Consider the following 14,183-nt stretch of genomic DNA (forward strand, 5'->3'; position numbering starts at 1 on the left):
CTTCACCATCTCTGGAACTTGCTCAAACTCATGCTCATTGACTTGGTGATGCCATCCAACCATCTCATCCTCTGTCATCCCCTTCTCCTTCCTTCAATCTTTCCCAGCATCAGGGTCTTTCCCAATGAATATTCAGGACTAATTTCCTTTAGGATGGACTGGTTTGATCTCCTTGCAGTCCAAGGGACTCTCAAGAGTCTTCTCCAACATCACAGTTCAAAAGCATTAATTCTTTGGTGCTCAGCTTTCTTTATACTCCAACTCTCACATCCATACATGACTACAGGAAAAACCATAGCTTTGACTAGATGGACCTTCGTTGGCAAAGTAATGTCTCTGCTTTATACTGTGCTGTCTAGGTTGGTCATAGCTTTTCTTCCAAGGAACAAGAGTCTTTTAATTTCATGGCTGCAGTCACCATCTGCAGTGATTTTGGAGTGCAAAAAAATAAAGTCTGTCACTGTTTCCATTGTTTCTCCGACTATTTGCCATGAAGTGATGGGACTAGATGCCATGATCTTTGTTTTTTGAATGCTGAGTTTTAAGCCAGTTTTTTTACTCTCCTCTTTCACTTTCATCTAGAGGCTCTTTAGTTCCTCTTTACTTTTTGCCATAAGGGTAGTGTCATCTGAGGTTATTGATATTTCTCCCAGCAATTTTGATACCAGTTTGTGCTTCATCCAGCCTGGCATTTTGCATGATGTACTCTGCAGATAAGTCAAATAAGCAGGGTGACAATATACAGCCTTGAAGTACTCCTTTCCCAATTTGGAACTAGTCTGATGTTCCATGTCCAGTTCTAACTGTTGCTTCTTGACCTGCATACAGGTTTTTCAGGAGGCAGGTGAGATGGTCTGGTATTCCCATTTCTTGAAGAATTTTCCAGAGTTTGTTGTGATCCACACACTCAAAAGTTTTAGCATAGTCAATGAAGCAGATGTTTTTCTGGAACTCTCTTGCTTTTTCTATGATCCGGCAGATTTTGGCAATGTGATCTCTGGTTCCTGTCTTTTCTAAATCCAGCTTGAACATCTGGAAGTTCTTGGTTCAGGTACTGCTGAAGCCTGGGTTGGAGTATGTTGAGCATTACTTTGCTAGCCTGTGAGATGAGTGCAGTTTGTGGTAGTTTGAATATTCTTTGGCATTGCCTTTCTTTGGGATTGGAATGAAAAACTGATCTTTTCCAGTCCTATGGCCATGGGTGAGTTGTCCAGATTTGCTGCATATTGTGTGCAGCTGATGTTGAAGCTGAAGCTCCAATACTTTGGCCACCTGATGCGAACTGACTCAGTGGAAAAGACCCTGATGCTGGGAAAGATTGAGGGCCGGGAGGAGAAGGGGATGACAGAGGATGAGATGGTTGGATTGCATCACTGATTCAATGGACATGAGTTTGAGTAAGCTCCAGAGTTTGTGATGGACAGGGAGGCCTGGCGTGCTGCAGTCCAAGGGGTTGCAGAGTTGGACATGACTGACTGAACTGAGTGCAGCACTTTAACAGCATCATATTTTAAGATTTGAAAGAGCTCAGCTGGAATTCCATCACCTCCATTAGCTTTGTTTGTAGTGATGCTTCCTAAGGCTCACTTGACTTCTTCGCACTCCAGGAGTCTGGCTCTCTGTGAGTGATCATACCATCGTGGTTATCTAGAGGTTTTCCTCTGGAGGAAGGGAACATATGAGCAGGGTATAAGTGATCTCAACTGATACTATTCTCAGCCACCTTGTAGTTCCCTCCATTCTTCAGTCGTTGCTAAACTCTGAGAGACTTACTAAGTGCCAGGGCACTCTGGGTTTGGATGGTGTGATGTCATTGTCCAAACTGGGTTTCACTGAGAGGCTTCAAAGGAAAAAAATCCTCATTAACTGGATGAAATGGAAAAAAAAATCTTTTAGGTCTGGTGGGGGCGTGGGAGGGTCTTCCTATTTCTGTGATCCTTTGGGGTTCATGGAAATCCATTTGGTCTTTCAGTTTGAATCACACTGGGCTGAAGGAAGCTCACTGATGTCCAAGGCTCTATCTGCCTGTACACACCTTGCAATTACTTCCATCCTGGGGCACAGCGAGGAATGGGTTTCCTTTGCTCAACACTACCATATATCACCAGGTTTTACTGCTCCCAGGAAGGTGGTCCAGGAGGTAGGGCCCAGCCCATTTCTCTGAGCCCCTCCAACAGTTTTGTTATTTGTCCTCTCCCACAGCCAGGAGAATTATAACCTAGAGTGGGAGCAGGAAAGCCTTACTCTTTTGCATCACATATGCTTTCAAATCTTTGTTCTAAATCATGAATCCTTTCCAGTTCCCTAAGGAGTCAGACTTTTGAAACTCAAAAGAGCAAGCGTTCCTCTGCTTTCTGATGTCACATACCTTTCTCGAGGCAATGACATTAAATGGCCTAGAAATTCAGCTATGGAATAAATAAGGGGAATAAAGAAAATAAATGGAAAAAGCTTTGGTTAATTTCAGTTGAATGTTCTTTGCATAAAATATAAATCACATAAGAGTTAAGACTACATCTGTTTTGAATTGAATTGTAGGACTTTGCAGTGTTTGGCATCTGTAGCATTAAGTAATTATGTAAGTGAGTAAATGAATACAAGGGCATGACGGTTAAAGTGGGAAATAAGTCTTACTTATGGACAGCTCATTACACATTCAATTTGGCAAGGATGCATTGAATACCTACTGTGTTCAGGCACTGTGTTAGCTCCTCCTCTATGGTGCTAGACCTTTCCTACAATGGTGAATGAGGCAGATAAATCCCTGCCATCATGGAACACACTCTCATTCTTATTCTCTTTATTAAGAAAGATAATAAACAAATATATCATTACAAATTGATAAATAATGTAAAAGAAATAAACAGGGTAAAATGACAGAAAATATTTTGGTGTTGGAGGAACAGGAATGAGGAGGGGTCAGAACTATTAATCTGACCACACTGTCCCTCAGACCACCCCTGTACCCTGACAGTGAAATTCAAACAAAATTAACAAAAGAAGTATTAGTTAAATGTAAGAAGTCATATGAAGAAAGGAAACACAGAATTGCATTTAATATTCACATAATCGTCATGCAGGTCCAATGATATTATATGTGGTTAGCTGTGGTTAAAACATCTTGGGATTTTATTTCTAAAGTTAATTTTCATGGGTGTATTCTACTTAAAGTTCTTTTCATCCTCTCAAAATTTTCATGCTATGTAAGTTGTTTTCATATTAGTTTAGTTCCTTTTGTTCTGTATATTGTAAAATTCAAGTGTGCTGACTTTTGAAAGAGTTGTATTTTACTTAGCAAAGAAAATAAAATGTCCATTTACCCCAGAAAAAGGATAATATTTTCTAATTTTGCAAACACTTTATGAAAGTATCATTTGACTCCTTATTTTTATAGCTGCTTAGCATTTATTATTGGAGAGGTCCTTCATACAGTATGATCCTTTCATTTCTAGTCAAGGGGTGTTAATATTATTTTGGAATTATTCAAATTTGAGAGTGATAAAGGGCCTCTCTTCAGGGGTTCTTACTAACCAGATCCCTAACTTCTTACTCCTTTAAGGAAAAATAAAATGTTTCTGAGAAAAAAGGAAGGAAAGGGAAAAGGTTTCAGACTATGAGCTTCTTGATTTGGGAATCAGAACTATCCAGTGTGGGGTCTTCAAGCCCTTGCGTCTTGTCTGGCGTCTCGCAGGTGCTCAGGAAGTGGCTATTGAGTTGAATGGTTTCCGGACCGTCAGAGGATGACTATCCCCTCACAGACAGGGAAACCAGGGCTCAAAGTGCGTTTGTATTGTGCTTTGCACTTTACCAAGGCCTCTCACCCAAGTTAGCTCATTTAAAAGTTGGTCCTCACCATCATTATATATAAAGTAGGAAAGGCCAATACTTGCAAGTAAAAAGATAACAGTAATGATGTGCTTGACACATAAATTGGTCACTGCTAGACTCCCCCCACATAAAGCGAGTCCGTCAGCCTCTGCTGCCAAGGGACAGCTAAAACCCAGTGATGGAGAAATTCAGGTCCTTATACAATGATGGAAAGAAGATTACTTTTCTAAGGACAAAAACAATCAGAAATGTTATTGGCAATCTTTGGACTAAAAAAAGTGTCCTATAACACATAGAAGAAAAGCTCTCACACATTAGTGTCCGCAGTCCTATTTTTACACAGGAAAACTTGTGATTATCAAAATTAAAGTGAACATGACTTTGATATAGTGATTTACTTTTAAAAGTTAATTAGTTTTAATTTTTGGCTGTGCTGGGTCTTTGTTGCTGCATATGGTCTCTCTAGTTGCAGCAAGTGGGGACAACACTTCGTTGTGCTGTGGGGCTTCTCACTGTGGTGGTTTCTCTTGCTGTGGAGCATGGGCTCAATAAAGGTGGTGTGCGGGCTTAGTGGCCCTGAGGTATGCGGAATCTTCTCAGACCTGGGATTGAACTCGTGTCCCCTGCACTGGCAGATTGCTAACTACTGGGCCACGAGGAAAGTCTGTGATTTACTTTTAAGGGTGCATTCTCACTACAGATATACTGGCACAAGAGTGCACAGATATATGAGGAAAAGGATTTAATGAATATGAGAATGTTCACTGGGGCATTGTTAGTAACAAAAGACTTTTTTAAACACTTATATGTACTGTATGTCAATTAGATTTCAAAAAAATTGGAGAAAAAAACAATCATGGAGGACATAACACATGAATAAATTCTAAGGACAAGGAGAATAAAAAACAGCCCCCTCCAGAACTCACAAACTATCAAAAGAGAACAATAAATAAATCCTGTACAACACAATAAACACTAGCATAAAATCAAACACAAGGACAATAAGGATCATAAAGGAAAATCGACTATACTTCAATAAAATTAAAAAATTTAAAAAATGGAGCATAAAGGAAATTTTTAACCTGGCTCAGAGGGAAGGGGGGGTGGTTCATGGACAGAGTAGATTGTATTTTATAGTACATATGACCTTTTAATAAATTCTGATGTCTATAATATCTTGAAATGATAAAATTAAGAGCAATTATATTATCTAGATCAGTACAGTATCAGAATACAACTTAAATTAACCTAAGAGTTCCTCAATAGATTGTTGGCTACAGAAATTAGGAGTTATCTGGGTAGTGATATTTTATAGAGCCATTTGAAATATAACATTAATCTGTGTATGTATCACCATGAAAATAACTACAATATATTAATTCAAAGATACTTAACAGTATAACTTCCTTTTAGTAAAAATACCCATTGAAGTATCAGTGATGGCTACCTTGAGAAAGTGAGATTTTTTTAACTTCATTCAATTCCCTACCACTTGATTTTTTAAAAATGGAAATAGATTATTTTAAAAATCAAAATTAAAGAAAAGCTATTCAATTCTGACTACCTGGAAGCTTTCCACGTTTTAACCAGCAGTAAGTAGACCCCAGGAGTGCTTGGCCATTGCCCTACTGCACCCCAGTGCCTAGTACCGTGCTTGGCATGGGGGTGGTGCTTGGTCAATAAGCCAGGTCACTCTTTAGTAAAGTGAGGTGGAAGCACATAACACCATTGGGCTTTTTTAATCCTAAAATCTGAGTCAGTGGGTCAAAGGAGAAGAATTTGAAAGATGGGCTATATAAATGTCAACTCACTCCAAATTAACTGGGGGGGCTCAACCTGTGTTGAACAAGGATTCTTAAGGATTCTTGAATAAGGATTCATATGTTTCTTTGAGTGTCTCTTGGGGCATTTATCTGTTGGTTTAGAGGTCACAGAGGCATATGGAGGAATGCTCAGGTGGTCCAGGCAGAGAACCCTGAACCTCCTCAGCAATCGTCTCATAATACGGAGTTCAGACGGACGGAACTCTTCCTGGAACATAGCTTCCATTTTCTCCTGGGGAATTCTGTCCTGATGGGTTCTAACTACCAGAAAGCTCCTTATTGAACTGAGCTGGAATCTGTTTCTTTGTTAAAGTGACCCGTGGATCCCAGCTCTGCCCTCCAGTGTCACATACAATGGTTCTTAATGGTGCCGTGGTTTACCAGAACAGGCCCAGGAACAGGGCAGAACAGGCTGCCTTGAGACCCAGCTTCCACTCTTGGGTGCTGTGTGGACCTTGAAGCAAAGACTAGCAATTCTCCCTAACCGTAAACTTCTTTACAAAGTGGGGATGATCAGAGATAGTTTCTACCTCATGGGGCTGTTTTAAGAAGAGAATGAAATAATATTTGCAAATTGCCGTCACAAACATATGGCAATATACTCAATAAGTGACATTAAATTTTATTTTTTGGAGTTTATCTTTGGACATTATTTTTTGGCTGTGTCCTGTGTACTGTGTGGGACCTTAGTTCCCTGACCAGGGATCAAACCTGTGCCCTCTAAAGCGGGAGCTCAGAGTCTTAACCACTGGACTACCGGGGAAGTTCCTGATCTTACAATTTTTATAGGCCTTTTCCATTAGGTGTTCAATTAGGAGTCAGTGAGGAAAGTGCCACCAAACAGCAAAGTCAACATATGAGGCCTCCGCCAGTGAAATAGGCCCTGCGAACCTTGATGCCAAGTGCTTCCAGTGTCTCCTGTGTTTTCCTCACTAGAAACTAATTAGAAAAACATTCCCAAGAAGGGGAGGGACATTTCATACCATTAATTCGGCAACAACAAATACTCTGTACTTTCACGATTATAGATACTAACATATAAAAGTAACTTGGGGTGTTTGAGAACCTCACTCATCTCTAGGGGACATAAGGAAAGAGCTCCCTCAGGGGCTTCTCTCAAAACATGTCTCCCTGCAGCTTCCCGATATTCAAAGAGCTATCAGAGGAAACTCAGGTCTTCTGCAGCCATTCTGAAACTTTTCTCAGGGCTAATGACTACCTATCACCCTGGATTTGACTTATGTTATCATTCAAGACAGAATTATAAACCCTACATATATTCAGGGATGTGTGAGTATAATGTACACATGTATTTATAGCATAGGTCTATATAACATACCATATGAAGGGTAGCAGACTCGGAGACTCAGGATCTAGGTCTAAGTTTGACTTACTGTGTGAACTCTCAAGATCTCAGTTTACTCATCTACAAAATGGTTATAATCGATATATCCTAAGGAGTTTTAGGCTTGCTGTTTTAATTGAGCTCCAAGCCTCCATCTTTTAAGTAAGACAGTAATATTAAAAAAAAAAATCCATTACAAGTATTGAGATTCTACATAAGAACTCATTTGAAAAATGAGTCTTTTTCATCAAAAGATGTTTAATGATTCTTGCTGACTTTCCTCCTAAGTATTACCTAACAATATTAACAACATTGGGTAAGGATAAGTCCCTTTTTATTATTCAGTTGGTACTTAATGCCCAGAGCATTTAAAATGACTTCCTCCCAACTCCATTCCTTCCCTACCCTCATTTCCCAGCTCCAGGCTTAAATCATTAAACGGAGAGAAAATCTTTAGCACTGCAAGTCAATGGCTCATTCCTTCCAGAAACTCTCCTTACAATAAAATGAAAATGAGATCAAAAGCATAATCAGTCTGGAGGCCGATAGATGTCTCTTTTGACACAGATTCTGGATGCCCCTCTATTCTCTGTTCATTGGCCCCTCTCAAACCCCTTCTCCGGCAAGCATAACCCAAGCTGGGCAAATCCCTGATGGGAGCCATTCACTTGACTTTAGAAAAATGTGAGCTGTTGAAAAGAAGCTGTTTTTAACAGCATCACAAAGCCCTGCCTCTGCCAGTTGAGTGTGTGGGGGAAGGGCTTATAAAAAAGTGTGGACCCATTAAACGTGGGAGCTACGTTTAAATGCAGACATGGCCCGAGTCTCTGTGGCTCCTGGGGTGCACAGCGGTGAAGCTCAGCTGTATCAACAGAGCCCCACGGCCCCGGGTGTTGGGTGACCGGCCTCTGCAGGGACAGCAGAGTGTGGGGCAAAGGGGCCTGGGTGTGGAACTGGAAGACAACGGTGTGAGCCTCAGCTCCCGGAGAGGGGCTTCGTTTCTCTGAATGTTATTTTCCTAACTACAAAATATCCACTGGAGCTGCCTCACAGGCACATTGTATGCTTTACATAAGACAGGGTCTGAACAGCATTTAGTAAATTAGAAAGCATCATCAAGATATAAGCTGTATCCAGTGGCTTGTGAGATAGTTGTCTAAATGTGATCCGTAAGAACTCCCCAAAGCTTGCTTAAAGCTTCCTATGATATGTATATAAAAGATTAGTGAATTATCAAATAAATGAAGTGTTTCACTATGTTCACATAATTTTTCAGTCTTAATTATAAAAACCACTGTCTAATATTCCATAAAGAACTAAATATAAAATTATAAAGATCTAATTACATATGAAAAATTATACATATTATAAAATCTAATTACATATGATTAAAAAATAGGACTAGATTATTCTTAAAGAACTACTCTAGTGGCAATCAATTTTGCAAATGTATACAGTTATATCCCAAAGTTTTACGAAAACAGCTTAAATCCAGAGTCTCCATTTCACAACTTCACTAACTAGTGTGTGTTTTACTCCTTGTTTAGATGTTGAGTTATCTGCATAGATGGAGCTGCTGGAAGGCCATGGAGCACAGCTTCCCACAGAAAATCATCAGTTCCTCTGGTCGGGAGGTTCTCTGGAACAATCCTCTTCATTCTCCTCTGAGCAGGACAAGTTCAGTGCGCTCATCACGGGGTGTATCCAGGACGTGGTCTGTGTTACGTGACTTGGGAAGAGACAAAATCACGATTGGAGAGACTACCCTTCTACCCACTACGCAAGCAGTGGTCCTGGTGACACTGCTTCCACCCTACTGCAGTCCCCCGAATTGTGAAGCCGCTGGAACAGGATCCAGTAGTTTTTAAAAGTCTTTAGATATGTTTTCTAGGTTCAACAAAACCCATTCCTTTTTGGTAAAACAAAGACAAAAACAACAATAACAAAACAAGGCAGGAGAATGCATTACCTTCAACTACTCACTCTTCCTCACCCATCGGCAAGTCCTGTGACTGTCATGCTGTAACATTTCTGGAATCTTTTCCTTTTTCTTCTTTTCCAATGCTATAGACTAGGGTCACTGAAACAGCTTGTTTCTCTGCCTCTGTTCTGTTTTTTTAATTCATTCCCCACTCTAGCCAAGAGATCTTTCTAAAATCATACACTGTTGCTCACCTGTTAAAAATTCAGTGCCAACTAATGCTTTCTGGATTAAATACACACTCCACAGTATGAAACACCTTGCTTTTTACCTGTCTCCACACTTTCTTCTCTGCTACAATACCCCTCCTTCCCATCTTGTTTATCCAGCTAACTCTAATTCTAAAGAATCAAATACCCCTCAAGATTCCTCCATTCTGTGCCAATGGCCTTATCGCTCACACTATATTACAAGTGACTATTTATTCTTAGTCCTTCTCATTGCATGTGAGGGCAGGAACTGGGTTTCCTAACTTTGAATCTATGGTACCTAACATATTTTCATAACAAATAACTAGGCATTTCAGGGAAGAACACAAGCAGAGGTAAGGAAGGGTATACAAAGACACGGTGCATTTTCAGGGGGTGGTCAAACATCACGGCATGTGCCCCTACTGAGGGATGGTGTTTCTCAGAACTAGTATCCAATCCCAGCTTTCAGCTGGATGTCTTCCTAAATCCACCTCTATCTGACCAGCTCCTTGGGCCTGGAGAGAGAGCTTTTGGAACAGGCTGACTTGCTCCTTCTCCTAAGATCCTCATTCTAGCCCTGGTTTACCTTGCTGTACCACCCATCCTGGATCCACTTCCTGTGTCCTGTACTACCCAGACTCAACCTCAGAGCAGCATCATGTCTTAGACCAAGTGTGCCCGAGGGCTGGCCCTTATGAAGATCAAATGAGACTGTGGATCTGAAAGAATCTCCTACTTCCTAAAACATCACAGAATAACATTTCCAAAGTGTCTAACAAGGCTTTTTAAATACACATTTTATGTATAGACCTTCTCCATCTTCAGCTGCACAGAATATAATCAATCTGATTGCAATATTGGCCATCTGGTGATGTCCATGTATAGAGTCATCTCTTACGTTGTTGGAAGAGGATGTTGGCTATGACCAGTGTAAAGCTCTGTACAGTCAGCAAAAGCTCTATACATTCAGTAAGCTCTATACAGTCTATAGAGAAGACTGTATACAGTCAGCAAAAATAAGAAGCTCTATACAGTCAGCAAAAACAAGACCTGAAGCTGACTGTAGCTCAGATCATGAACTTATTATTGCAAAATTCAGACTTAAATTGAAGAAAGTAGGGAAAACGACTAGACCATTCAGGTATGAGCAAATCAAATCCCTTATGATTATACAGCGGAAGTGACAAATAGATTCAAGGGACTTAAATTTGATAGACAGAGTGCCTGAAGAACTATGGAGAGAGGTTCATAACACTGTACAGGCGGCGGTGATCAAAACTATCCCAAAGAAGAAATCCAAAAAGGCAAAATGGTTGTCTGAGGAGGCCTTACAAATAGCTGAGAAAAGAAGAGAAGCAAAAGACAAAGGAGAAAAGGGAAGATACATCCATCTGAATGCAGAATTCCAAAGAATAGCAAGGAGAGATAAGAAAGCCTTCCTCAGTGATCACTGCAAGGAAATAGAGGAAAACAATAAAATGGGAAAGACTAGAGATCTTTTCAAGAAAATTACAGACACCAGGGGAATATTTCACGCAAAGATGGGCTCAATAAAGGACAGAAATGGTATGGACCTAACAGAAGCAGAAGATATTAAGAAGAGGTGGCAAGAATACACAGACGAACTGTACAAAAAAGATCTTCATGACCCAGATAACCATGATGGTGTGATCACTCACCTAGAGCCAGACATCCTGGAGTGAGAAGTCAAGTGGGCCTTTGGAAGCATCACTACGAACAAAGCTAGTGGAGGTGATGGAATTCCAGTTGAGCTATTTCAAATCCTGAAAGATGGTGCTGTCAAAGTGCTGCACTCAATATGCCAGCAGATTTGGAAAACTCAGCAGTGGCCACAAGACTGGAAAAGGTCAGTTTTCATTCCAATCCCAAAGAAAGGCAATGCCAAAGAATGCTCAAACTACCGCACAATTGTACTCATCTCACATGCTAGCAAAGTAATGCTCAACATTCTCCAAGCCAGGCTTTAACAGTACAGAACCGAGAACTTCTAGCCGTTCAAGTTGGATTTAGAAAAGGCAGAGGAAACAGAGATCAAATTGCCAAAATCTGCTGGATCATAGAAAAAGCAAAAGAGTTCAGATAAACATCTACTTCTGCTTCACTGACTACACTAAAGCCTTTGTGTAAATCACAACAAACTGTGGAAAATTCTTCAAGAGATGGACTACCAGAACACCTTACCTGCCTCCTGAGAAATCTGTATGCAGGTCAGGAAGCAACAGTTAGAACTGGACATGGAACAACAGACTGGTTCCAAATAGGAAAAGGAGTCCGTCAAGGCTGTATATTGTCACCCTGTTTATTTAACTTCTATGCAGAGTATATCATGAGAAACGCTGGGCTGGAAGAAGCACAAGCCGGAATCAAGATTGCAGAGAGAAATATCAATAACCTCAGATATGCAAATGACACCACCCTTATGGCAGAAAGCAAACAGGCACTAAAGGGCCTCTCGATGAAAGTGAAAGAGGAGAGTGAGAAAATTGGCTTAAAGCTCAACATTCAGAAAACTAAGATCATGGCATCCAGTCCTATCAGTCTGTGGCAAATAGATGGGGAAACAATGGAAACAGTGACAGACTTTATTTTCTTGGGCTCCAAAATCACTGCAGATGGTGATTGCAGCCATGAAATTAAAAGATGTTTGCTCCTTGGAAGAAAAGCTATGACCAACCTAGACAGCATATTAAAAAGCAGAGACATTACTTTGCTGACAATTGTCTGTCTAGTCAAATCTATGGTTTTCCCAGTAGTCATGTATGGATGTGAGCGTTGGACCTGAAAGAAAGCTGAGCACTGAAGAATTAATGCTTTCAAACTGTGGTGCTGGAGAAGACTTGAGAGTCCCTTGGACTGCAAGGAGGTCAGAAGGGGATGACAGAGGATGAGATGGCTGGATGGCATCACCAAGTTGATGGACATGAGTTTCAGCAAGCTCTGGGAGTGGGTGATGGCCAGGGAGGCCTGGCGTGCTGTAGTCCATGGGGTCGCAAAGAGTTGGGCATGACTGAGCGACTGAAGAGTTGTAATAATACTTAACCTACTGTGGCCTGTTAGCACACACGGGACAAGTGTGCCATTGAGCAGAGTTTGGGCTTGACTGCAAACAGGCACTTCCTATATTGGCTGTTGATGACAATAACTGAAATGATGGACTTAATACCAACGGTCAGGCTCACGGTCATTACTGGATTTGTTTTGTTTTCAATCTTTTACTCTAAATTCCATCTATATCCCCCAATACAAATTGTTCAATTCCTCTGTTTAGATATTGAAAATGCAGCTTTCTATGGAAGATCACTTTATAGTTTCATGATAGACTAAAAGTACTTAAATTGTTTAAGAATAAGGTGGAAGTGGCAAGCAAGGCCAGATATTTTCATAGTTCTAAAACGTCAGAGTGTGGCTAAGTGACACAAAGAAATATTATTCTCTTGACAATAATCCATATTACTATGAACTCTTTAAAATGGTTTAGCACAGTTTCTTATTATGGAGGCTAAACCTACAAAGCATGTGATTTTGCACAGGTTAACTTCATTTTGAGGGTTTTTAAAAGCTGGAAAGCTGCCTAAATTGAAAATGACTTTAAGGAATTACCAGTGAGTGTTAACACAGAGGGCTAGAATACTACTACAAGGGGAAATGAGGACACACCATCCTGTGCAAAGTACCCGTTTAAAGCTGAAAGGAAAGTTTGATGGGATAGTTTTGCTAATTTTAATATCTTAGTGTATTTACTTTACTCTTTATCAGCACATTTGTAATAGGTTAGTCCAAAGATGAGACTTAAATTATTGTGAATCCTTTCTCCCCTACGATGCCTCCTAACTGGGGAGGCTGGAAAAGAAGAGAACCAGGCACAGTTACCCGAGGGGTGAGTGCAGGTGCAGGCTTTCTTAGATGACTTAAAAATACAGTATACTAACGCATATATATGGAATTTAGAAAGATGGTAATGATAACCCTGTATGTGAGACAGCAAAGGTGACACAGATGTATAGAACAGTCTTTGGACTCTGTGGGAGAGGGAGAGGGTGGGATGGTTTGGGAGATTGGCACTGAAACATGTATATTATCATATGTGAAACGATCGCCAGTCCAGGTTCGATGTATGATACAGGGTGCTCAGGGCTGGTGCACTGGGATGACCCAGAGGGATGGTACGGGGAGGGAGGTGGGAGGGGGGTTCAGGATGGGTAACATGTGTACACCCGTGGTGGATTCATGTTGATGTATGGCAAAACCAATACAATACTGTAAAGTAATTAACCTCCAATTAAAATAAATAAATTTATATTAAAAAACAAATTCTCATGCTTGAAATATTATTGCTGCCCATATATGGACATTCCACTGAATTGATAACATAAAATAAGCAAAAGTAAAATGTTCAAGAAGATGTGGTTATTGACTCTGAACAATCAATATTAGAAAGGTCCACCACCAGAAGGTCATCCTTGACAGTAAGCTGCATTAGGCATTTTATAGCAACAAATCAGTACCTGATCTTTCTCCAAATACAAAATAATGCCATAAAACATTGATTCTCTTATGTTCACAATATACTTCTCTGTTCACAACTGGAAAACACATCCTTAGCACCAAACATGCAAACACAATAGAAAAAATAAAACTGAAGCCAAGAGGGTTAGTTTCTATGCTTCAAGTACATATTTCACACTTGGCTTTTTTGTAAAACCACCCAGAACCAATGCTTCTAAAATGCAAAAAGTGCCTGGCAAAAAGTAAGTATTCAATAAAGATCATGGTTGTTGTTGTTGTTTGTTTGTTTTTCCCAGTTTAAAAAATATTAATAATAATTAGGGCTTTCTGAATACTGTACGAAAAACTTGGAATTCTTCCTGTGATGCTGGAATGGGGCCATTTGTGTATGTACCATTCAATTTTATGTCCTAGTGAGCATGGTGACTGAAGAGCTTTGACATAATCAGTATGATGAGATAATCCCAGATTTACAGGCTAGGCGAACA

The 14,183-nt window shown here is 40.2% G+C and overlaps 1 protein-coding gene across 1 annotated transcript in view; it reads right to left on the reverse strand.

The window, feature by feature from the left end:
- Positions 1-2,783: 2,783 nt before the first annotated feature.
- The window catches only part of STXBP4 (syntaxin binding protein 4), a 233,329-nt gene continuing 221,929 nt past the window's right edge, over positions 2,784-14,183 (reverse strand). Inside the window, exon 19 of the mRNA XM_040244299.1 lies at positions 2,784-8,725. Within this exon, the coding sequence (XP_040100233.1) occupies positions 8,611-8,725 (115 nt within the window). The 3' untranslated portion in view covers positions 2,784-8,610. The remainder of the gene's footprint in view (positions 8,726-14,183) is intronic.

The sequence above is a fragment of the Oryx dammah genome, unplaced genomic scaffold (assembly GCF_014754425.2).
Source record: "Oryx dammah isolate SB20612 unplaced genomic scaffold, SCBI_Odam_1.1 HiC_scaffold_8, whole genome shotgun sequence".
NCBI lineage: Eukaryota > Metazoa > Chordata > Mammalia > Artiodactyla > Bovidae > Oryx > Oryx dammah.